This window comes from Trichosurus vulpecula, chromosome 6 (genome assembly GCF_011100635.1).
Source record: "Trichosurus vulpecula isolate mTriVul1 chromosome 6, mTriVul1.pri, whole genome shotgun sequence".
In the NCBI taxonomy this organism is placed as follows: Eukaryota; Metazoa; Chordata; class Mammalia; order Diprotodontia; family Phalangeridae; genus Trichosurus; species Trichosurus vulpecula.
Window position 1 is genome coordinate 167698438 of NC_050578.1, and position 25859 is coordinate 167724296.

The window sequence follows — 25859 nt, forward strand, 5'->3', positions numbered from 1 at the left end:
TGGCCTTCCCATGTCTGGAATGCTCCACCTTCTTACTATCACCTCAGCAGAGTATAGCTCTTCCTTTAAGAGGCGATTGAAGCACCATCTTCTCCTTGAAATCTTTTCTGACTACTCCAACTGTTAAATTACCTTTATGCCAGATATATTTATATAAATACTTGTTATCTCCCCCATTAGCATAAGATCCTCGCAAATATAGGTTGTTTCATTTTTTTACTGGTATCCCCAAGGTGCATAGCACAATGCCTGGCATAAAACCAATTGACTGGACTTTGAATTACTTAAAAAGCTAGTTAGTCTGGCCAAGAAAACACTATCACACATAGGTTTGTGTTTAAAGTACTTTATTAAACTAGATGTACAATTTGCAAATTCTTTCCAATAGAAATTTTAAAAGCAAAATTATAAAAAGTCTTTCAATAAAAAAATTACATAGTTAACAACAAAATTACACTTTTCTCTATAATACAGTTTCTGATATACTGTCTGAAAAATTAAATATATTCTCCAATGAACTGATCTTAATAACTTTAGCTGCAATGTATTTCAATGAGAATTTTCACAGTTATTTTAATTACTCATCAATAGCAGGCTCATTACTTGACACAGAATCCAAAGTTCATATTTAGAAGAATAAAAACAAAACTTGGCATCCAACATGAAGGCATAAAAAGGTTTCAACATACTGATGTGGTTGTAATCTTCTTCTTCATTAATTCTGTGTTAATACTATGTGAACCTGAATTACATTTAAAGGCTATATAAGCACCATTAACAGACTATGTAGACTCTTCTTAGATCTTTTAATGACACTTTACACCGTACAAACATTTAGGTCTATTTTTTCACCACTTAAATAAAGACAAAGATTAAGCCACTGTACAATAGTTATTAAATTTCACCCCCATCACAAAGCAAAATAGGTGTGTTAATGCACAAGAACTATATCCAATGAAAAGCACATAGGAAAAAAACATTTTTGTGGTCACTTTCATAAATTTAGATCATGCAGAACATTGTCGAAGCGATTTCCTGAGTTTCCAAGGTTTCCAGTTTCCACCACCTCAAAAATTTGCTACCATTACTGTGGCAGGTGGCCTTTGCCAATCATAGCAAAGACTTGAATTAAAGACTATCAGAAAGAAAGAAATCACAAGCTATGCCTTCAGAATGTTATACGACTCCTATGATGCACTCACATAATCTATACAAACTCTATTTTTAAAAGATATTATAATTCTATCAACCTGAGCGACGAACTTAACAGCAAAGGAAAGCTTTAAAAACAACCAAGATGTAGGCAAACATGCAATGGTGAAAAATTCTGATAAAACATGCTATCGTTTCTAATTTGGGGGAAAAAAGGAAACTAACTCTAAAATACACTGTCAGTTCTTTCCATTTTTAAAAACTCATTTCTATCCTCTATTTCTTGTTAAATATTGGTAAAGGTTACACTCAAGGTACATAATAAACGATTAAGACTCCTAAATATAACCAAATACGAAATGAATTTTTTTAAGATAGTCAATGAACTGTGGCACAGATACACCAACACATAAAACAGCAGATGATCACGAAATTGATTCTCTTTGGCATGAACTTTATGACTGGGAAGGGAAAGTAATGTTTTCTTTCCTAATTGTTTTGCTTAAATTAAGTTTTTGTTTCCTGGGCACACATCAACTGTAGGAGAGGTTGCTTAAAAGTGCGCCAAGGGAAGGGGGTGAGAAATTGGTGAAATGCAGCAAGTTGTAATAAAAATATTTTTATGGACAAACCAATGATTAAAAATTCCATGGTGCATTTTTAATAATCAAGGAAAAAAACCACCATCTTTACCAAAATTAAGGTATTAGAGTCAAGCTACCAATGTACAACCAACTCCAAGATACCAACAATTTGGTTTTTACTTCAATATGTTATGTGGCCTTTAGATCATTTTGTTCACATCCCTACTCACGGTGAACACATAGTAGAATAATTCCAATCCAAATGATCAACTAAGTTATTTTATCACTGGGTCTTATAATATAAAAATTGGGGAACTGAGTAGAAAGTTGCATATAGGCTCCAGTACTCAGTTGGCTCTAGGTCTCAATTAAAATTTTTAAGACACCTCTTAAACCTTATTAGCACACATATTTTGTTGCTTTCATTAACAATCATACTTTTGCAGTAATTGTGGAAAAAGCTAGGTTTTATTTTTACACATACAGCTCTTTACATAGGACAAAGACCATAAGCTAAATTATCAATATCTCCTTAGATTTTAACAAATTATAAAACTGTTTAAAATGCAATCATGTGAAAAATACTTTAGCGGCAACTACTAAAAATGTTTCTGGTACTGTACATAAACTCAGATTTTTTCTTCCTGAAAATACAACTTCACAAGTAAGGTTTTCCTTTAAAAAGCATGCATTCATGGTGCGTGTATTTTTTCTTAAAAAAATACTTCAAGATGCTCCTGGGATCTGTTTTTATTAAAATGTATCTTCTTTTTGTAGACATAGTTATAAATTTTGGGAGTTTCTTACAGTAAAGTAGTACCTGAAAGGTGATTCCTGAATTGCTGATCTCATATTTCAAGCTAAAAAATTAGTTTGCTGAATAAATGTGGAAAATATCTTGTACCTTTTAGAGTCAAATTATCTTCCCCCTCCCAAATTATAAAACTTTATTCTATATTTTTTAAATAACAACAAACCTGTTCATTATGCTACAATAATTTTTTTAAAGATGTTAAAATGGGAAGTAAATCCCATAAGGAAAATTAATTTAAATTTTCTCGGCTCAAAACTGTAAAGCAGCATAATAGAAAATAATTACAAAGAAACAAAAGTATATATGTACAATCAGTCCACTGAGCAGAGCAAATCTATGGAATTTTCCTTTGAGAAAACATTGAGGATTATGTTTAATATGGTTAAAGATTTATCTTTAAGGTTTTCTTTTAAATCATTTAAAGTTAAAATGTTTTCTAAATTTATTCTGGATAACAGGATTTCAAACTACTACAATTTAAACATTACCCATATCAAACATAAATGAAGATACTTAATACTATACTTAAGGGGCCATTTTATTTAAGCTACAAAGAATATGTCCCAGTAACAAGATCTGTATAAACATTTCTTTAAACATTACTGCCTTATCAAAATAGGTGTGGAGGAGAGCATGAATGAGACTGATGGGAGGGGTCCCTACCTACCTATCTACCTACCCTCTCTTCACCCTGGCCCACACAAGAAAAAGGCAAGAGAGGTCCCACAAGTCAGAAAAAAAAATCCCATTAGTCCCTTTCAGCCCTCTTGGTATGTGGCAGGACAAAACGACAACAACAAATAAGGAGTTCGACTTGTGTGTCAAATTCAAATATATTTGCTGTCGTTTTTTTGTCTTTTTTTTTTTAAACAAGATCTTGATAAGCAGGAACCATACTTTCTAGTACTCTCCATAATATCTGGAAGTCTATAGGTATTGTGTAAACGTTAAAATAGCAATACAAAGTTTTTATTTTCTGTCTGAAAGTAGAATTGAGGGGGGCATCAAACTTTTAAATGGTAATCAATCATAGCTTTCTTTAAAATTCTGTAATCAATAAGGATGCTGCATTTTTTGATCTTTGATAGGCAATATATTTGGCATTAGACTTAGTAAAAAAAAAAAAGTAACATTCTTTCAAGTTCTGAAAAATGACACAAATTATTTCACTGTAAAAGTGGAAAGTATTCCCAAGGAAATATTTGTATAACAGTAAAGTCAATTTCAACTGTTGCAAATGTTTCAGTACAAGTTTTAACAATAACAAAAAATCAGCTGTTTACTTCAATATAACTTTCAAGCACCCTGGTTTAATTTCAGAGAACCTGTAAAACAAGAAGGAACAGATTCAAAATACAGCTTTATGACAGAATTTAAAATATCCCCCCTTATCAACTTCATCTCAAAGTGCCTCTATTCAACATATTGAGAGTATGAGCATGATACAGTGGAAAGAACCTCAGAAAAGGTGTTAAGGAATTCAGAGTCCACTCCATGCTCTGCCATACACTGGATATATTCCTCATATGCAAAAGGTGAAGAACTAGATGACCTTTAAGGTCCCTTTTAAGTCCTCAAGTTCTGTGAATTGAAGAGCACAAATTCTGACTGTTTGCTATCACTTCCTCTAACTTAATGACAAATTAAAATACAATTCAGAAACAAGTGTAGCATTTCTACCTGAACACCTGCTATTGAAGTCCTATTTTCTCAACTATCAGGACTAAATTATACCTGTAAATTCAAGAAGCAATAAACAGATACCTGTTTTCTAAAGGATAAGATCACTGCTATCTGCAGTTAGACTGCTTGCAAAAAAGAGGTATGTCAGTCCTCAAGAAGGAATGGCTCATGAAAGGTTAATGCCAGCAGGAAGACAAAACGAATAAAGTCCTCAGATCCCGCTGAACTTGAACTTTGTTCAACAGAAAAGTAAACTGTAACACCAGTCAGCAAAAGAGATTCCTAATTAATGATAACAAGTATTGTTTGGATGACTTCTTTTCCAAAATTAATTCTGAAATATTACTTCTCACCACCAGACTGAGTGTTTCTATGTTCTTTGGTACAAATAGCACAAATTTAAAACTGGCATAGTTAATTTCAATGTACTATTGCAAGAACCTATTCTGAACGAACACCAGCGTTTACCTGATTATATAGGCAAGCTTCATTATCTGTAACAGAAATCTAAGCTCACCTGAAGTTGTGGCTTGTGAGGTATTTAATGACTGCTGGTTTGATTCGAGCAACTCCTCCCTGGCTATGGTTTCCTCTTCCCGTAATGACAGAGAGATATGGTTTACCACCATTCTGCTTATGTTCTGTTTACAAAAGGAATTACAACTGTTAAAAATCACTCTTACAGGGGAGGTCTTGATATATAATAGATCCACACTTATATCTAAAAATTGTTTCCACAGTGATTGACATGTGTGACAACCCAAACAAAGCTCAAAAAACGCATTAAAAATGCATATTTTATTCAAATTCCATGTACAGTGAATCTTAAATCCTTAAATCCTCTCATATCACCCTTTGCTGTGAAGCAGAGAAGCATCACTTTACACGACAGTGTTAACACTATCAATACCTGTTCAAACCCCAAATGGGGTCACAAAGAGTCGGACACAACTGAAATGACTCAGCGACAATAACAAATGGATTTATAGCATATTCCAGGAACATAGGGACTGAGGTAGGAGACTGAATCTGATTAAAAGTAGCATTTTAGACCACTGAGAGGGGGGTCAAGTGACTTGCTCGGAGGGAGTCAGTATGTATCAGATGCATGACACGTGTCCAAGTCTTTCTAGCTTTAAGACCAGCCCTCTACCCACTGAATCACGTTTAGTGGAACAGTAATAGCTAACGTTTAGACAGCACTATGTACCAGGGACTGCGCTAAGCGCCTTACAATTACTATTTCATTTGTTCCTCACAGTAACCCTGTGAGGCAAGGGCTATTATTATTGATACTTTAAGCATGAGGAAACAGGCAAACAGAAGTTCAGTGACTTGCCCAAGGTTACACAGCTAGTAAATGTCTGAGGTTGGACTTGATCACTCAGGTCTTCCTGACTCCAGGCCTAGTGCTCTATCCACTGTGCCACCAAGCTTACCATGGGGTTGTCTACCAATGAAATCACTAGTCCAGTTCCTATCTCACCTCTTTATTGACTAGGAATATACCCAAACTGACTTCCTCTCCCCTTCCCACAACAACTAGATTGGGACTAAATGACCTCTTCCCCCAGGGTTCAGGCTACTCTGGGTATTTGGTGTTTTGTCATATTCTTACTTGGTCTGCTTCCATTTTGTAGTGAAGCAAGTATGTCCTCTCCCCTTGTTTTCATGGTAGAAAGAAATGCTTAGTTTATTCGTTAGAGTCTATATTTCTAAGATTCAATCAATTGTGCAACAACTGTTAAGTGTCTTATACCGTGCCAGACATCATGCTAGGTGCTTGGGACACAGAAAAAGAAGTGGAACAGGTCCTGCCTTTAGGAAATGGGTGGTGACAAGTCTCACATACAAAGCAGCACCTGAGCTGACTGAGTCTTAAAGGAACTAAAGATTCTAAGGGACAGGGGTTGGAGAAGGTACACTGCAGGTATGGAGATGGAAATGCAAATCATTTTTTGATTTTTGTTTGTTTGAACCAGTTCTCTTAGACCATTACAGTCCTTGGTGAGCTGCATTAAGATGAGGCAAATGTACATGAATCTCTCAAGTTGTAAATTTCACATTTTTCAGTTCAACCCATTCACTACGTTCTCATGAGTCTTACTTGCCTAAGGAATCAGTAGTGGAACTGAGCCCTGTACTTTCATGCTGGGAGAGACGGGGAGATTCAGTCTTAAAAAATAAAACTATTATAACAGGATCTTAGATCTAGAATTCAATGGCACTATTAGTCTAACTCTGTCATTTTGAGAATGAGAAAATCAAGGCCCTCAGAGGTTAACTGGCCCAAGATCACAGTGGCCCAAATTGAACCCAGGTCTTCTAATTCCAAAACTAGGACTCCTTTTGATGTCTTCTCAATACTTTTAAAAAACTGTACCAATCAACAAGTATCTATTAAGCCATAACATGGTTTGCCTAACTTATAAGCCTCTCGGCCTCATTTTCTCCTCACCAACTCATTCTCCTCAGAGCTGCCAAAGTGAATTTCCAAAAACCTAGGTCTGACCATGTCACTCCTCTATTTAATAAACTCCTTGGGTAAGTATTTATCTTCTTTTGGCCTCGGTTTACTCATTTGTAAAATGAGCAGGTTGGACTGGATGAACTGAGACCTCTTCCAGCTCTAGGTATAATTCTGTAATCAGAACCATAATTTTCTAAATGCTCATAAACCACCTCCTTAATAATATTCTAGAATTTAGCCAAAAATTGAAGTCCATTTCACTGTTTTATAATCTGCAAGTTTTACTCCACTCATTTAAAAATATGGGGGACAGTTCTATGACTCCTTCATTCATGATTCTCTTCTTAAAAAAAACTTTCAAGATTTTGTATAAACAAATCCAATGCAACAGGGGGAAAGCAGAAAATTGGAAGAAAATCTTTACAACCAGTGTCTCTGATAAAAGCCTCATCTCTAAAATATACAGGGAACTGAGCCAAATTTATAGGAATATAAGTCATTCCCCAATTGAGAAATGGTCAAGGCATATGAACAGGCAGTTTTCAGAGGAAGAAATTAAAAGATATCTATAGGCATATCAAAAAATGCTCTAAATCACTTTTGATTAGAGAAATGCAAATCAAAACAACTCTTAGGTACCACAACTCTTCTGTCAGATTGGCTAACATGACAAAACAGGAAAATAATAAATGTTGGACAGGAGGTGGGAAAACTGGAACACTGTTACATTGTTGGTGGAGTTGTGAACTGACCCAGCCATTCTGGAGAGCAATTTGGAACTATGCCCAAAGAGCTATAAAAATGTTCATACCCTTTGACCCAGCAATACCACTTCTAGGGCTGTATTCTAAAGAGATCACATGAGGGGGAAAAGTGACCCATATGTACAAACAAAAATATTTATAGCAGCTCTTTTTGTGGTAGCAAAGAAGTGGAAATCAAGGGGATGCCAATCAATGGGGGAATGGCTAAACAAGTTGTGGTATATGCATGCAATGGAATACTATTGTGCTATAAGAAATGGGGAACATAAGGACTTCATAATAACCTGGAAAGACTCCCATGATATGATGCTGAGTGAGAGGAGCAGAACCAGGAGAACACTGTACACAACCACAGACATATTGATTCTATGATGACTAACTTTGGTAGACTTGGCTCTTCTCAGCAATACAAGGTTCAAAGACAGCTCCAAAGGGCCCATGATGGAAAGAGATGTTTACATCCAGAGAAACAACTACAGAGTGTGAATGCAGATTGAGGCAAACTATTTGCTCTCTTTTTTTTCTTTTTTCTCCTTCTTTTTTTTGGTCTTGTTTCTTCTTTCTCATAATTCATTCCATTGGTCATAATTCTTCTTCACAACTTGACTATTATGTAAATAAATTTAATGTGAAAGTATATGTAAAACATATATCGGATTCCATACCGTTGGGGGGAGGGGGAGGGGAAGGGAGGGGAAGAAAGTGCTGTAAACTAAAAATAAAAAATCTATTTAAAATATTTTTTAAAATAAGTGAAAAAAAAAAACCAAAAACTTTCATATCTTGTTTTCTACATCCTAGTATTCCCCTCAGAAATCTATCACATGTAAGAAATGTGGTTTTTTAAAAAGAAAATTTAAAAGGGAGAGAAAAATCAGCAAACCCAAAGTACATCAGAAAAGTCTGAAAATATATTCGTTGTTCCACACCCAAAGACCTCACACTGCAAAGAAGTGGGGAGGCAGCGTTTTCTCATTTCCCTTCATCCAAGCCATGCTTGAAAGTTCTCTGTAATGTCTCCACATTCACTAGATTCTTTGTTTCTTCCATTTAAACTATTGCAGTCATTGTTTCCATTGTTACTGTTGTGCTCATTCTGAACCTTAGGGCTTTTGAAGCTTCTCCTTCATTTCCTTCTCCGTGCTTCCATCACATTATTAACAAGGCCTTTTTTCCCCCTTACTGAAATCATGTCTGCTTTCATCTTCAGAATCTCATCCTGGAGAGATTCCCAGACTTTGGGCCTATGCAAGTCTAAATTTTGGATTCCAGCCTACCTTTTCTCTTAGTGCTTGCCTCCCCCTTCCCTATCACGAATTTTAATGGTTATAAATTCTGAGTATTGAATATGTCCTGATTGCAGCTTTGTGCCTTCAAAGATACTCATCAAAGTCACAGATTAGTCACACATTAAAATGCAGAACAGAAGAGAAGAAAAAGACACCTGTGGCATTCAAATAGTGCTCTCCTTCCAGAATTTTTACAAGATATTGTTCAAAATTCTTTGGGTTCAATTTTTAATCCAATTTACCTAAGTGATATTACTATATTCTACAAAAAGTTACTGTGAATTACAAGAATGAGTACCATTTCCCAATCGATATGGAATTGGCAGTTTTCAAAGAAATCCAGGTTATCAATAAATCATATTAAAAATGCTCCAAATCACTTACAACTTGAGAAACATAAACTAAAACTTAGAGACTCCACCTTACACTAGCATACCTGCAAAGATGACAAAAGACCACAATGACAAATGGTACAGGAATTCTGGGGAAACAAGCAAACTTTTGTACTGCTGGTGAAACCAGGAATCAGTCCAGCCATTCTGAAAACCAATTTATAACTATATTCTTTGACCCAACTATACCAATACTAGGGCTATCCTCTGAAATAAATCAAAAAAAGGAAAAAAAATCTATACACACAAATATATTTATAAGCAACATGATTTATAAGCAACATGATAGCCAAAAATTAGAAACTAAAGGAGAACTAAAGGAATCCTCTTATTGGGGAATAACTAAAGCAACTGTGGATTATGAATGTAATGGAATATTATTGGGCCCTAGAAATGATGAAATGAACAATTTGAGAGATAACTGGGAAGACCTCTATGAACTGATGGAAATATAGAACAATTTATTCAGATAACAACGTCACAAGGAAAAGCAATTTTAAAGGGCTTTGGAACTCTGATCAATGCAATTATAAACCAAAAGAGTCAGTCTAATGATAAATCTAAAAGAACACTCACCTCCTGATAAAGTGGTAATGAACTTAAAATGCAAAGAGAGATTTAAGTTCTTTAACATGGCTAATAGAGGAATTGGTTTTGCCAAATTATGCAACTATAGGCTTAAAATTTTTTATTTGCTCAACTGAGAGGAAAAGAAGTAAGAAAAGAGGATTAATTTAGAAACAATTATTAACTGAAAAATTATAAAGAGTCAAAAACCTAAAAACAAAAAGAGTGTTAACAAAATTACAACATATAGTATTGGTCCCAAAGAAGAGATATGAGAATGAGAATAGAGCTCTTCTTCTTCTTTTGCCTTTAAAAAAATCTATCAATGGCTCTCTGGGAGGGGAGGAATGGGATATAGGGAGAAAGAGACATCATTAAAAACCTAATTAAAAAAAAAATCCATTCCAAAATTTTGCAAAGGAATGGTGTCAATCTTAAATGCCTTAAGTTCTGCAATCTACACTCTCAAAAGTGACTAGTGGATTCTTTCATGTTAGTCTACAACAAAAGTTATAATCCAATTCCTAATATAAATAAATTCTCCTGACTAGGGAATATAGGAGAGCACACCAGAAGTTATACAGATCTGCCTTCTCTAGGTCATCTTTTCCAAAAGGAGGGCCTGTCTCCACTTTCTTGGTTACTTTCTTAACCCAAACACGACGTAAAATACCAGTTTGGGGATCATTCCCACTTTTCAGACTGCAAATCTCATTTAGCCTTCCTGAGACTACTAGAAAACCAAAAATGGAAAGGTTCATATGAGTCACGTGGGGAGGAAAAAATACACCTTTCAGAAAGAACAAGTTAGAGTATTTAGAAAGTAAGATTACGCAATTCCACATTATGAAAGAAGATAAAGAGGAGGAAGCACTTCCTTTGAAAATTACAAAACCATGCCCAAGACCTTCATGCCAGACATACAAGATGGGAGGGACTTTTTCCAAGCCCTCATAAAATGGGCAGGGGATGGGCTCACCCTGCCTTTTCTGGTTAGCCTCCTGGATAGAAAGGAGAAATACACTGTTCATTTTTAGTGGTGGAAATGGGTTTGGAAGGAAAAGGCTATCCTCTAATGAATGTGAATAATGGAGTAATAAGGTTTTTTTTTCTTAAATATTTGATCACATCATGATGACATAAATGAAAGCACAGAATAAGCATCATTATATAAAGTACATGCCAGGGGTGGGGGACCTGCATCTTCAAGGCCACATGTGGCTCTCCAGGTCCTCAACTGCGGCCCTTTGACTGACTCCAAACTTCACAGGACAAATCCCTCTATAAAAGGGTTTGATCTGTAAAACTTGGACTCAGTCAAAAGGCTGAACCCAAGGACCTAGAAGACCACATGTGGCCTCGAGGCCACAGGTTTCCCATCCCTGGTATATGCTATTCATGGAAAAACTGGGATAGAGAACAGGTGTAGGAATCAGGAAGATTAGGGTTCACTTCCTGCCACTGACACTCCTAATTAATTGTGCAATCATGGACAAATCACATAGTCCCTCAGTTCAGTGTCTTAACTGGCATCCTTGGTGGGGGTTCCCACCTAGATAGTTCTCTACATAGCCCCAGTTCTTGCGTGTGACTTGACCACTCTTCAGATGCTGAGGTCCCTCCTAAGGTCAAACAGCTCTGGCACTCATGCTCTTAAGGAAATAAGAAAAGAGGGGGTGGCATTTGGTCATTTCTGAAAGTTGAAAAATGGCCTGGGTGTGTTGAAATAGAAAGGGTAGATGAAGCATTTGGAATGAACAACTATTTGGTTTGGGCATCGAAAGAGTAAAAGAATACGGTGAGTCTCTGGAAGATTCACCAGAAGATGAAAGCAGTGATCAACTGAATTAAGCATAAGAAATCACTGAGAGCCTATGGGAAAGGAAGACTGAGTGAAACTAAGAACATGCATGGAGCCTTAGCTTTTCTCTGAGCCCTGCTCTGGGAGAAACATCACACCCCGGTGAGCCTGGTATCAATGCCACACTTCACACACACAGGGTGAACCCTAGCAGAGTGAACTGTACTAAGAGGCTGCTCATCAGATTTAGTCATGTACCATTTGACCCTTTGGGGCATATGTGGCTTAGGGTTTCTACCTCAGGGTAGAAACACAAGAACCAGAGCAGAGAGGCAAGAATAATTATCTGACACCTTACCTGAATGCCCAGGAAAAGTTTAGCCTAACCAGGTTGCTTCATTTAATTACATCAAAGATAGCTAAGCAGAAAAGATGAAATACCCAGCCCAGCTTGTTCTAGAGCTATGCCTTAATGATTTCTGAGTTTTCCCAAAATGTTTTTTGTGACAATTTTGTAATTTTCAGTAATTTTGTCCATGTCCTTTTCATTTCCACTACACCAAAGATCTGTGAGATTTCCGAAAGTTCTTTTCAAGTCAGAGACTTATCAGATTTATAGGTGGCCTGACATTAAGAAATACTGGACTAGAATAGATGCAAGAAATGAGAGGCAGAAATAAAAAGAGAAGTAAATATTTCCATGCATGCCAAAGAGGAATATTTCTCAAAAGGGAGTCATAAAATACAGAAAGTAATACTAACTTTGCTTATATAACATTAAGTGATCATCAGCATATAATGAATTTTTGCCGAAATATGCAAAAATGAGGAAAATCAAAATATTTTTGAAAAGTTATTACTAAATATTTACCTTCAGTTTTTTGTTGCAATACAGTTATTAAATGATTTATGGCTTCATCTACATGGAGTCCGTGTAGGTCCAAAACATTCTGTGGTAGTAAGGATGCATTGACTTTCTCAAATATCTCCACAGCAGCAAGGTGGTTGGCTTCTCTCATCTTCTCCTCATGGAGACTACCCTTTAATTATAAATATATCACCAGTTGAAACAAATGACTTTTTTCTGCTTAGCAATACAGAATGAAAAAACAGGACCCACAAGAAAAAGCTACCCAAACAGGAGCAAGATAAATGAAGCTACAATTTAAAATACTATATAGGCCCCCACATACACAGATACTTTAAAAAAACCTACTGAAAAACTTTATTTTAATGAGCTAAGAAAATCTACTTAAATGATTGAGGGGTTTTTTTTCTGCTTTATTTTTGCTGAATTAAGAAAGCAATAAACAGAATGAGACCAACTACCTATAATCCAAACCCATTCCTCTACCCCCATGAAGCAAAATACTTCTGACCTGGGAATTACATACATTGGACCTTCCCTTTATAAAAGCATAAATACATACGCCAACAGTGAAACCCCAAGAAACAGGAACATGGCAGCCCTCCTTCCTAAAGTTTCTTGCCTGCATATCTCTATCATCATCAGAGAATTGATGGCTAAAATGAATAGGGGGCTGTGGCTGCAACAAGAAATGCTTTTTAAAAAAAGATGTTACTGGTCATGGATTGAAGATTAGTAGCATCTGTCTCAATTTTGGTATTTAATATTCCCTGATATTACTGTGCTTGATAAACAGGAGAACAAAAATTTAGGGAATTGACAAGAACTGTTATGAAAACACGATAGCAGTTTTCTAGAAGTTATGTTTCGAACATCTTACACCATATACCACAATTAGCTCAAAATGGATATGTACCTTGAATAGTAAAAGTTCTATCACTGTAAAGAACCAAATAAGGCAACTCTCACAACTATGGTCAGGGAGAGAATTCAACCTAAAAATGATTAGAGGCAATCACCAAAGTCAAAATAGTCTCCCTGGCCCCAAGTCCAGAAAGTTCTCTGTACACTATGCCATGCCTCTGATGGATTTCACATCCAAGATATATAGGGAACTAACAACAAATATGTAAGACCAAAAGGCATTCCCTAATGTTTAAGAGTTGAAAGGATATGAATAAATAACAATCAAAAGAATACAACCAAGCATGTGAAAGACTTCTCCAAATCACAAATAAGAGAAATTCAGTCAAAGCACTTGTGACACTTTAATTTATACCCAACAACAGGGCAAAGGAGACAGAGAAGATGGGAATAGTTAATGGTGGAGGGCCTATGGAAAGATAAGCACAATAATGCACTGTTGGTGAAGCTGTGGATTAATCAATTATTTTGGAAATCAATTTGGAATTAAGCTAAGGGACCAAAAAAGTCCCTCTGTTGCCATATTTGACATGTCATGTTAGTGATAAAAAAAGTCCCATAAACAAAATAATTAATAGTAGCACTTTCACTTAGTGACAGAACTGCAAACAAAGTTTATGCCCAAAATCGTGACACATGTATTTAATGGACTATTATTGAGCTGTAAAAATAACCAATTTGAAGAACAGTTAAGACTTATGAGGAGGCTATTACAAGGAGGCTAGTACTATGTGCTGATGCAAAGTAAAGTAGGTAGACAGAAAAAGTATATACAATGAATACAACACTATAAATGGATAGATAAATAAAACAAAAATAAAAATTGAATGCCATGAAAAGCTTGGGCAAAGAGAAGAGCCATGAGACAGCACCTCCTTTCTTTGTAGAGGTGGATAGCTATGGGTTTTACAATCTGGCAGAACTAAACTTGGTTTAATGTGGATTAGTTTTGCTGAACTTTCTTTCTTGGCACTTTCTTGTTTGTTATAAAGGATGGCTCCTTGGAAGGTAAAGGGAGAGAGATATCTTGGAAAATGTAGCAGATATAATAATAATTCAAATCAGAAAAAAAAGCAACTCTCTTTTAGCCCAGATCACTAGAATAATGAAACAATGGGTGTTGCTGCCATAATCTCTCCTCCCCAACCAAATTACATATCAAAAGCTTCTTATATTAGGGGATCAGATAAGCAAAGAAGCAACTTTCAGCTAATGAAAAATGAGGTAAGGAGTTTGTGGGAACTTTTTAATAGGACATATAGTTATATCATTAAGAACTCAAGAAAACATTACATAAACAGCAACACTATCCAACTTCAAATAAATATTTATTAATACTAAATTCTGTTTTCAAAATAAACATTAATAGATCCAGGTCTAAAATAGAAAAGCATTGAAACAAAAAAAAAATCTACAAACTAATCATTTTAAAGATGAAATATCCAGGTATTGATAAGATGATACTTGTTTATAGACAGCTAGGTGGCACAGTGGATATAACATGGGGCCTGCAGTCCGGAGGACCTCAGTTCAAATCTGACCTCAGACACTTACTAGCTGTGTGATCCTGGGTAAGTCACCTAACCCCATTTACCTCAGTTTCCTCATCTATAAAATGATCTGGAAAAGGAAATGGCAAACCACTTTAGTATCTTTGACAACAAAACACTGAATGAGGGTCATGAAAAGTTGGATGTGACTGAAATGACTAAACAATGTCCTCCTGAGTTCAATTCTGACTCCAGACACTTACTTCCTATGTGACCCTGGGCAAGTCACTTTACCCTGTTTGCCTCAGTTTCCTCATCTGTAAAATGATCTGGAGAAGGAAATGGCACACCACGCTTGTATCTCTGCCAAGAAAACCCCATATGAGGTCATGAAGAGTCAGGCGTAACTGAAGCAACCAAACAACATTTATAGTCTGACTGTAAATAACTTACAGAATTATGTAGTCCAACCTCTACACAAATGAAACCCTCACTATAACATCCCTGACAAGGGTCATCTACCTCTCCAGGCAGCCTTATCCTCTCCTGGACAGCTCAAATTGTTAAGAAGCTCTTCATGATGTGAGACCTCAATTGCCCTCTTTTCAACCTCTTGTTCTTGCTCCTGGTTTCACCCCTTGGGACCAAACTGAATGAATTTAATCTCTTCACCACAGGATGGCCCTCCAAACAGAGAGCTATCGTGTGTGTCCCTTCTGAGTCTCCTCTTCTCCAGGCTAAGCATGCTCAGTTCCTCTGACCAACCCTTCAGCGCCCTAACTGCCCTCCTCAGGACACTCTCCAGCTTATCGAGGTCTTTATTAAACGGCGGTATGCAGAAATGACAGGAGAGGCCTAACAGGGGAAGAGTACAGTGGGACCTCCATTATCACATTAGCATTGCTAGATGCCATAGCACACCAACAGAGTGCGGGACTTCAGCATTAGGAAGACCTGAATTCAATTCCAGCCTCAGACACTTACTATGTGACCATGAGCAAGTCACTTACCCTGTCCGTCTCAGTTTCCTCATCTGTAAAATAGGGATAATAAAAGCACCTATCTCCCAGGATCAAATGACATAATTGTAAAGCACTTAATATACCTTAAAGTCCCGTACAAATGTAAGCCTCTATCATTATATTGAGCTCGACATCTCCTAAAACTGAGGGTTTTTCCCAGAACTCCGGCCTATTCAAGTCACCCCATCATATATTTATGAAAATGACTTTTTGTAACATGAAAGGCTTTGTATTTATCCCTAAGGAAAATCATATTAATAGCCAGCCTAATGCTCTTGTCTGACAAGATCTTTTTTATTCCTGACTGTCACACTTTCTTAGTTACCCCTTCCAGCAAAACTTAACTGCACATCTGATAAGCATACTATTTATTCCTTCATCAAGTCATTGATAAAAATGCTAAAACAGTACAAGGTGAAACACACGTCCCTAGAACACTCCACTGGAGACGTCATGTCACCCTGACACCAGACCCTTAACAACTACTTTTTGAATCTGGCCATCTGGTTCTAAATCCATACAAGTGTATTGTCATCTAATTCAAATCTCTGCATCATCTCCACAGTAGTAACTAGAGAAATTTATCTAAAACTTGGGTAAACCATATTCACACAATCTCTTATTTACTAGTTCAATAATCCTGTCAAAAAAATTAAAAAAAAAGCTTAGTGTGGTATGACCTGTCCTTGACTAAGCCATGCTGCTTACTTTTGTAATCACTGCTTCCTTTTCTAGATATTCACCAACTTTCTCTTCAATGATCCATTCTGAAACGTTCCCAGAATGGAAGGGTCATGGGCCTATAAGTTTCTGACTGTTTTCTTCCCTTTTTCAAAAAACTGGGACAATAAATACCTTTTTCCAATCTTGTGGAACCTGTCCTGTTTTCCCTGATTTTTTTAAAGTCTGTGAAAAAAATTTTCTTCTCCATTGACCTTAAAAATATTTTCTACCACGCTTCTCTACTCTAGCTCCTGGATTTCCTCCCTTTCCTAATATACAACACTACCCCCACCACATCATCTTTTAGCTGTCCTGTTTCTTCTGATTGGATTTCATCCCATGAAGTCTCAGGGATACCTCTTCCACCTGAGATTCCTTCTTTGCCCACTGAAGTCTCATTTTTATTGCTTTAGGAAATACTCTCCCTAACAATCTATGCAATAGAGGTTTTTCAGCTGCTTCACACTTTCTTCTCCATAAGGGAGACCACCCTACATTTGGAACACAAATAACTATCACTCAGATTAGGGAGAAATACAAAAATCTCACCCATCAACTCAAGTCACTGCAAAATTTCTCCGAATCTCCATAATGGTTGAAATTCTGAGCTTTCTTAAAAAAGAAAAAGGTTTAAAAGGTTTTTTTAAAATCAGAATTATCACCTCTAAATAAGGCATCATCTCTACTGAACTTCCTTCTCTTAGAATCAACAACTCCACAGCTACACCCACATCTCCTTAAGCCTGGCACAATAAATCTCACCAATTCACCTCACCCACAAATCCACTCTATCAATTCCCTTCTAATCGTTTCACTCACCTTTGCTCGCTTGCCTTGTGAACTACCTTCCCCCTATATCCTCCTCTTCAGGTTTTCATACTGTCCCTTTCTTATTGTCCCCAATTGCCCTTGATCATAGCCCTCTTTCAACCAAGAAACAGAATCTGAACCAGTGTAGTTGTTCTCCTTCAAACTTTCCTCAATTTCTCCACAATATTTCCTTCTGACCCGCTTCACTAGTACGAGCCCCTCCAGGTCACCTGTACAATTTGCTTCTCCTGTTTTTCGTTCAAGTAGTTCTGTCTTTTCCTTCTTGTCCCACCATCTTATCCCAAAGAAGTTAGAAGCAGAACCCTAGCTAATGCTAGTGATATAAAAAAACTTCTGCTTAAAGAATATTTTAGAAAATAGCAACAGTAAAAAAAAAAAAAAAGAATAAGAAATTGTTCATTTTACCTGCTGTGCATAAAATGTGGCTACATTTTTTTTCCCCATGCGATACGCTTCTTTTGCCTTGCTATAGCATTCCAACCTCTTCTGTTGGTGAAGGACAGCCTCTGCCCTGTAGTCATCATACTTAGGGTACTCAAAATCCTGGAAAGATGGATCACTTGGTATATCTTCCGTCTCTTTAGATTTCTTTGTCTTAAAAAGAAAAAAAATCAATCAGCAAGTCAACAAGGAAAAAACAAGAGACAGTTTGACTCTACACAGCGTCTACTTAAAAACTGAATGTCTCTTGGCTCTTTTCACATTCCTGGTCAAAAAACAGTATACAACTTTTGAATCAGACGGTCTGCAGTGCCTGAGCATCATCTACATAGTAAGCTCGAAAACAAGGGTCATTAATACGCCTTTAGTCCTAGTTTTGGGGATCTATCTTATCACATTAAAGGGTGCTACAAAGTCCTCAAAAAAATCATCAGTTCTACAAGTAAGATCCCTAATCATTATAAAGGCAAGAAAATACCTTTTAGAAAGATTTGTCATTTGTTTTGGGGTTTTTCTGGGTAGGGCATTTAGCGTTAAGTGACTTCCCCAAGGTCACACAGCTAGTACATGTATCAAGTGCCTGAAGCCACATTTGAATTCAGGTCCTCCTGGCTCCAGGGCCCGTGCGCTACTCACTGAGCCACCTACCTACCCCTAGAAAGATTTTTTAAAATAAGTCTGCATCTATGCCAAAGTATTTATAGCAGCACTGCTATACCAGTGATAAGCAAAGAAATAGAATCAAAGTAAATACAAATGCATTGGGAAATGGTGAAACTAATTATGGTACATGAATATAGTAGAATATTACTGTAAGCTAGAAAACAAATATTAATATAGAGAAGCACGGAAAGACTTAGATGAATTAATGCAAAATAAAGTAAACAAAACAAAAAAACAGTAGACACAATGACTATAATAATGTAAACAGAAAGAACCACCACAAAACACCAAAAGTGAAGACTGCACAATTACACAGAACAAACATAGCCTCAAAGAAGAGGCACTTATCTGCACTCAACTGCAGAGACAGACAAGTCCATACACTGTACGTATTTTCAAATTTTTTCTGATGTATTGATTTGATTTTACAGATTTTTTTTTTCTTCTAAAAGATGCTTTGTTATATGGGATGACTCTTTGGGGAAGAAAAGGGAGAGGGGTGGAATATAGGCAATGCTAAAACAAACAGTAATAGAAATTTTTAAAAATTACATATGGACATGGTAACTCTCAAGTACTGAACTGTAGGATGTGGATGTCCCTTTTTTCTCCTGAGGTGTTGGTGATGAATCAATAGTTCTGCTGCACAACTAAGGTGACTTCCTGCGTCTCTGGTAGGCCAAACACAAATGTGCCAAATGCAACACTTTGCACTGGTCACCCCCAAAGTCTAAAGCGTACTCCACCACTGCCACTTGTCAATTATCAAGAAAAAATGCAATTCAAATGCAAAATCATCATTAAGCCTTCTTATAATTTATTCTTCTGAGCATAAAGATCTCTAACCTGCAATAAATCTGTGTCTATGTCTGTGTTCAAAAAGTGTTTCCCCCACCTCAGGAAAATTTACCTCTGAAAAATTCACACTGAAATCAGGCCAGACTACTACTATGAAAGGCAAGGCATTGGTTTAAGTTCTGCTCTGCATCCGTGGAAGATTCCACAGATGACATCACAGATTCACTACAGCAAGCAAGAAAGAATCTGAAGACTTTGCCATCATCTCCAAGGCAGACCATACTATACCTTCTTCTCTTTAGACTTCTGTGTACTATGTGAAGAGGCAGTTTCATTTTGATGAATAAATTCTTGGGCTACAACAGTTTTTACAGGATCTGCTTCAAGGACACAATTCAGAAACTGCACTGTCTGTTCTAAACAGTAGCTGTGGAGTTAAAATGTAAATACTGTCAATGAAGGGAAAATATCATTTATAATAAGCATTAGAATAAATTATCTTCCTGTAAAACACAATCAGCAGAACCAGAACAGCATAAACACTAAGTACAATCATGAATAAACACATGTAAATAAGCAAACCCAAACCGAAGGTGAAAAAGCTTCAGAAGGTGACACAAAGCAATGCTATCTTTTGTTTTTTTTAAAATCTATTCTTTGTTAAAAAATCCCTCTGGGCTAACCACCCCAACCCATTTTGGCACTGGCAGTTTGGTTGTAAGGGTAACCCTGTGGGTGGCTATCCTGCCAACCCTGTAGCTAGAGTCCCTCCTAGGGTCCCTAGCTTCCCCTAAAGAATCAGCCTATAAACCCACCTCTTTAACAAAACCATTTACTCAAATGGCATAGCAAGAATAGTTCTTACAAAGCATTTTCCACAAAATATGTGCAGAGTAGAGATTGACACAAACTTAAATGACAATGGTACTAAAGCATATCTGTCAGGAATACATGTGGCCACAGTAACTCTAAACTCTAGAATGGCAGGACTATGAAGTTTGCTGCAGGGTGTGTTCTACTGCTCAACTAAGCTGACTTGGGCAGATATTTGCCAAACACAACCTGCCAAATGCACTATTTTGTACTGGTCATCCCCCATGCCTAAAATACCCTCCACCACTTCCACTTGTCTAAATTGTTCTCTTCCTTTATGGCTCTTCCTCTGAGAAGTGTTTCCTGATCATCCAGCTGAAAGTATTTCCTCCTTTCTCCAATTTTCCTAATGCACTCTGTAATCATATGCAATGCTATACTTGTTTCCCCCACAGCGGGACATAGTGGGACACGACAGCTCAACTGAATTCATTGGCACAAATAATCAAACATTTAGTACATAGGTAACCTTTCACAAGTTCAGAACAGGTTTTTAAAAGCAATGTTGTAACCAAATCAATGGTTATTCCTTGGGTTATTATATGCCTAATGTTTTTCTATTAACATGCAGATAATCTAAACCCATCTAATTTTTTCTAAGTTTACATTATAAAGTAAGGCTTTATAGAATTTCTTCAAATCACTAACAACTGGCTATACTATCGCCTACAGTAAAATGTATTTAAATTTCCATTTTAATTTTGACATTAAATTAACAGATAAAAATTTTAAAGCATCTATATTTTATGTGGTTACATCATGAGTTATAGAAAATTATTTTAACTCTCACTTGTTGTCCTTGAAAATATCCATCAGAAAGTTTTGGTTAATGGTTGGGAACATCTTCAAGAGTTGCTTCTCCTTCAGTTTTGCAGCACAATTTTTTTCAAACACAAGTGGTACCTGTTTCTAAACCAAAAACACAAAATTAGCTATACTGCTAATAGCACTGATCTAAAAGCACAGCTATTTTGAAGTTGTGATATAATAATATAATTTTTGCTGCTGATTAAATATTATAATTACTAATACAAGAAAACAACTATGCTCGCACAATCTTTATCATTTCCCCTAAATGAGTGCAATATACAAATAAGCACCTTCAAGTTTAATAGCTGCTGGGGTTTTTTCCTTTTCTTAGGGAGTGGTATTCAGACCTGTGATATCAACACTGCAGGGAATTCTGGGTGAGTTAACACTCCCATTCTTGCCACCTCTTGTTTTTCAAATATTATATTCTGTAGCTATTTTTACAAAACTATATCGATTTCCAAAGCAATGCTATGAACATTAGGTTACTTCAACAAGGGATAATTATTATTAGGCAGAGGTCACATATGGACCACTGGCCTGAAGGCTGAAGGCCACGTAGACTCCCTTATTTTGCAGATCAACTTTCTTAACCTTATTAATCAAAAGAACACAGGAACTTTCCTCATTTAACTATTTGTATTGACAAATTAAACAATGTTCACAAAAAAAAGTGTCTTGTGACTATACAATGCCCAGAACAGGTGCTTACTAATTAGCTATTCTAAGTGCAGAAAGAGCCAAAGAGTTGTTGACATAGCTACTATGTGGATTCATTTTGCTTATTTGTTACAAACTTTTTTTTTCCCTTTCTTTCTTTCAGTTTTTAATTGAGGGTACGTTTTGGAGGATGAGAGGGTTTAGCAATAGTGATACCAAAAAAAAAAGAGGGCTGAGTTTAACAATTTTTAAAAAGCACAGAAGAGAACAATTTGTAAGTAAGCACAGACAAGCAAAACAGGTTTAAAAGTAACATATAGGAATTATACACACACAGACACAAGATAGATACATATGTGCATATATTTTTTTATAAGCAACTAGTATAAAACGCAGATTCATGGTATGGAAACAGGGTTTTTTTATTTTTTAGAAAAAAAGATAAGTCAATCTCCTCTCCACTCCTGGCAAATGAGCTATATAAACCACATCCAAAAAAACCACCAACTTTCTACATGCTATATATATATTTAAGGTAAATCTTTGTGTAATTTCAGCAAAAGCAACCAGTCAGTGCTTTGCAACACAGTAGTTGTCTAATTCAATTTCTCTTGAGCACAGAAGGCAAAACGATTCCCTAGGGAATTCTTAAAGAGGAAGGATAACTGCTGCTACCAAGGCTGCAAGTCTAAAAGGACCTAGTCTGGAAAGTACCAAGAGCTAGTAGAGGATTATAATGCCTACCCTTACCCCTTACTATCCCAAAATACAGTGATTGTCGTCATCTGTATCCCTCATTCTTTGTTATCAAATGGACTGATGTGAAATGATGTGAAAAGTACATAGATCAACAAAAACTAAAGGAGACTTTTGGCTGACTTTTTTTCTCCAGGACTTGTCTAAATATACATTCCAGAAAAAATCACAAGGTCCAGAAAAAACAATTTACATGTTTGATCCTCTCAGACAGAAGTGACATTTCCCGCAAGTGCTTTCACAGCACTGCGCACCTGTAATAATCAAACTTGGCATCTTACTTAGTAGTGTTGCTTTCTACTATATTGTAAGCTTGTCGATGACAAGAACTGTGTTTCACTCATCTTCTTACTTTTCCCAACAACTAGGATTGTGCCTTCCGCGTAGGAGAACTATAAACATGTTTGGAATTGACAATGAGTGGAAGAAGGCAGCTTTGGAAAAGAAAAGGAGCCATTTTCACCTTGGGCATTTGTTAATACAAATCATAATGCTGTTTTTAAACTAATCTTATGGTAAAACAACATTAGTAGTTTGGACAACATGACCACCTAGGTCACAGCATTACTGACCTCAGTAATGAATTTAAAATTCATAATTTCACTAATTATCCGCTATAGCGGCTCCCTTTAAACAATTCTGTTCATGTTAAAATAATTTTTCTTGTTTCTTTATACCACACAAAGTATTTCTTTGGAAGAATAAGGACTGGGCCATACTGCGGCAAACTCAGAAAAAGATCATAGGTTCGTAGATGTAACACCTCAGATCAAACCTTCATCTTCCAATTACGAAACTGAGGGACAGGTTCACAGACTTGCCCAAGGTCACAAAAATATTTCATTATCAGAGGCAGGATTTGAACCTCAGTCCTATGTATTGCTCCAGTTCTAGCACTCTTTCCACAAGACCAAATATTCTTTCCACAAAACAACACTGGTCTCCTGTGTATCTGCTTTTTTAACTAAGGTGCCTCTATTCCTGAAACCAAGGAACAACTCGCTCAGTGAAAAAGGCAAAGGTTTTAACAAAAACAACTTTCCTCCTTTTATGAAAGATCACAAAATTTGTAACCCGAGCTTTTGGCCTTCTTTATCTTTTTACTAAAATCCATGAATGTCTCAACTAACTGTCCATGAATCAAAGTGGCTGCTTGAAGAAATACTACTTACTATGAAGGGATATTCTATAAAAGAGGATGGATGTTTAGATTATTTTAAAATGGAAACAAACCAGTCTTCTAACTCAGATGACAGTGGATACCAGAAGAGAAGCAGTTAAAAAAAAAAAACCCACTGCATACAAACCACTATCCCTGTTCCTCATTCTAGAGTCTCCTGTCTACTCTCCTTCCTATGTACTTCTAAATTTTGTTTTGGCTCCCAATGATTAACTCAATGCCCTGCACACAGTGGTCATGTGATAAATATATAGAAAGGGAAGCTTAGGAGAGGGCTTTGCAAGTGAAACAAACATCTTAGAGTTGTATGAGCAGCATCTATTTGTTTTAAGTTTCAGATTCTGAAGAAGAAAACCGTTAAGTTAGGATTTCTGTTCTTTTCACATTAATTAGCTCTAACGATAAAAATGAAAAAAGACAAGTAGCAACTTGTGAAGGGATTTTAGAATTTAATAAAATTCATATTTTAAGAATTCAATTCTTGGACCGACTCTCCCTAAACATGATCTCATGCTTCTCTAGAGATAAACATGAATTTTATTTATTCAAAGAAATATAAAATTTCAGTAAAAGGAATGAACATGAATACCCCCTGAAAATTCACTAACAGCTCAGACAATTGTAAAATTACATTTCTTTTAACCACACAGAAGTGTTTTTTCTTAAAAACTGGGAATCTGAAATGTTGTTGATATAAAAATTATCTTCAAGATGGATTGTCAAAAACCCCAGCTTTGATGATAGACAACAAAAACACTTATTTATTCTCTTACTTCATAAACCAACACACCAGGTTGTAGGGACTACAAACTGTAAAACCAAATAATTGTTAACAATTACTATAAAAATCATTTGTTCCATACCCACACACCCACCAAAAAAATCTACTTGTAATCTGAGACAATGACTTCAATCATTATTCTAACTGACATTCATACCATATCATGTTTTTCCTGCAAGGCGATCTCTTCTGACATTATTTCTCTGAGTGAAACTTTTTTAGTCTGAGTGTTCCAATGATCCATGAAGAGTGGCATTTCAGATGCATTTTGACATTTCAGCAATTTTCTGCCTGTTCTTTGAGACGATTTTTGGTCAGGAGTATCAGGATTTGAATGCCCAACCACAGAAGTATCTTCAAAAGTAAAAAAATAGTCTGATTTTTTTTCAAAATTTAAGCATAATTTAGGGAAAATAACAAAGAATAATTGACAAAGAAAGTACAATTCCAGCTTAATTTTCAGACTATGCTCTGCAAATATAGGAACATAACCAATAAAAAGGTATATCAACATGGAATGAAGGACTGGTATTTATGATAAGTACTAACAGTCCCATTATTACAAATACAATTATAATTAACAGGTTACTACTAAAAGTTACCAAGCACTCTACTACTAAAAGTTACCAAGCACTCTTTCACACCTTACTCATTTGAAGAAATATAAAATTTCAGTAAAAGGAATGAATATGAATACCCCCTGAAAATTCACTTATAACAGAATACTGATCACATCCTCCCACTGAAAGTTCACCTCCCCTTCCCTGGATCCTCTTCAGTGAGAAGGGATCATTACTTCCCTTAGAACTTTCATAAAATGTTCACATTCTACTTTATGTTGTATTTATTTGTGTTCGTGTCTTATTCTCCCTAAAAGAATGTGAGAAGGCAGTTCATATCTTCACTCAATTCAATTTATAACAAACATTTATTTAGGACCTACTATGTGCAAACACCGCCCTAATTGTTGGGGCCAAAGACAAAAACCAAAGAGTTCCTGCCCATAAGATACTTACTTTTGGGAGGAGAGGAAGAATGGTGGGATTCAATATTATACAGATTAAGAAATATGATATAATTTGCTGAGGGAAACAATACCGACATTAGAGGAAACACTTAAGCTTGAAATGCAGCCAGGAGCAAAAATGAAGAAAAGGCACATTCTAGACAAAAGGGAAGAGATTAAGAAAGCCTCCAAAGAAGAGGATGGAACGAACAACCCGCAGATCATGAGGTCACAGAAGTCAATCTATGGTTTGTTCATCAGTACTATAGACTTCTTGAAACTAAACAATGCTCAAGAACTGCTAGGTTACCTTGTGGTAGGATCTATAAACTGTTTTTTTAAATTTCTTCTCAGTGAGCACATTAGATGATACATTTATATCCATAACACTCTCAATTAAAGATTTGCATTATTTATGACAAGTTCAATGTCATTTTAATCTTGACATCTTTTCTGTCAAGTAGTAAACCTAGTTACTATCGAAGTAAAACTATAATTTTAATAACTGGAGTGTTTA

General features: G+C 36.1%; 1 protein-coding gene across 2 annotated transcripts in view; it reads right to left on the bottom strand.

The window, feature by feature from the left end:
• Positions 1–330: 330 nt before the first annotated feature.
• N4BP2 (NEDD4 binding protein 2) overlaps positions 331–25859 on the bottom strand; it is a 69927-nt gene continuing 44398 nt past the window's right edge. For both annotated transcript variants that reach the window (XM_036762956.1, XM_036762955.1), the window contains 7 exons: positions 24494–24690; positions 20940–21058; positions 19565–19703; positions 17780–17968; positions 12388–12556; positions 4751–4874; positions 331–3875 (listed from right to left, as the gene is read on the bottom strand). In XM_036762956.1, the coding sequence (XP_036618851.1) occupies positions 3830–3875; positions 4751–4874; positions 12388–12556; positions 17780–17968; positions 19565–19703; positions 20940–21058; positions 24494–24690 (983 nt within the window). In that variant the 3' untranslated portion in view covers positions 331–3829. The remainder of the gene's footprint in view (positions 3876–4750; positions 4875–12387; positions 12557–17779; positions 17969–19564; positions 19704–20939; positions 21059–24493; positions 24691–25859) is intronic.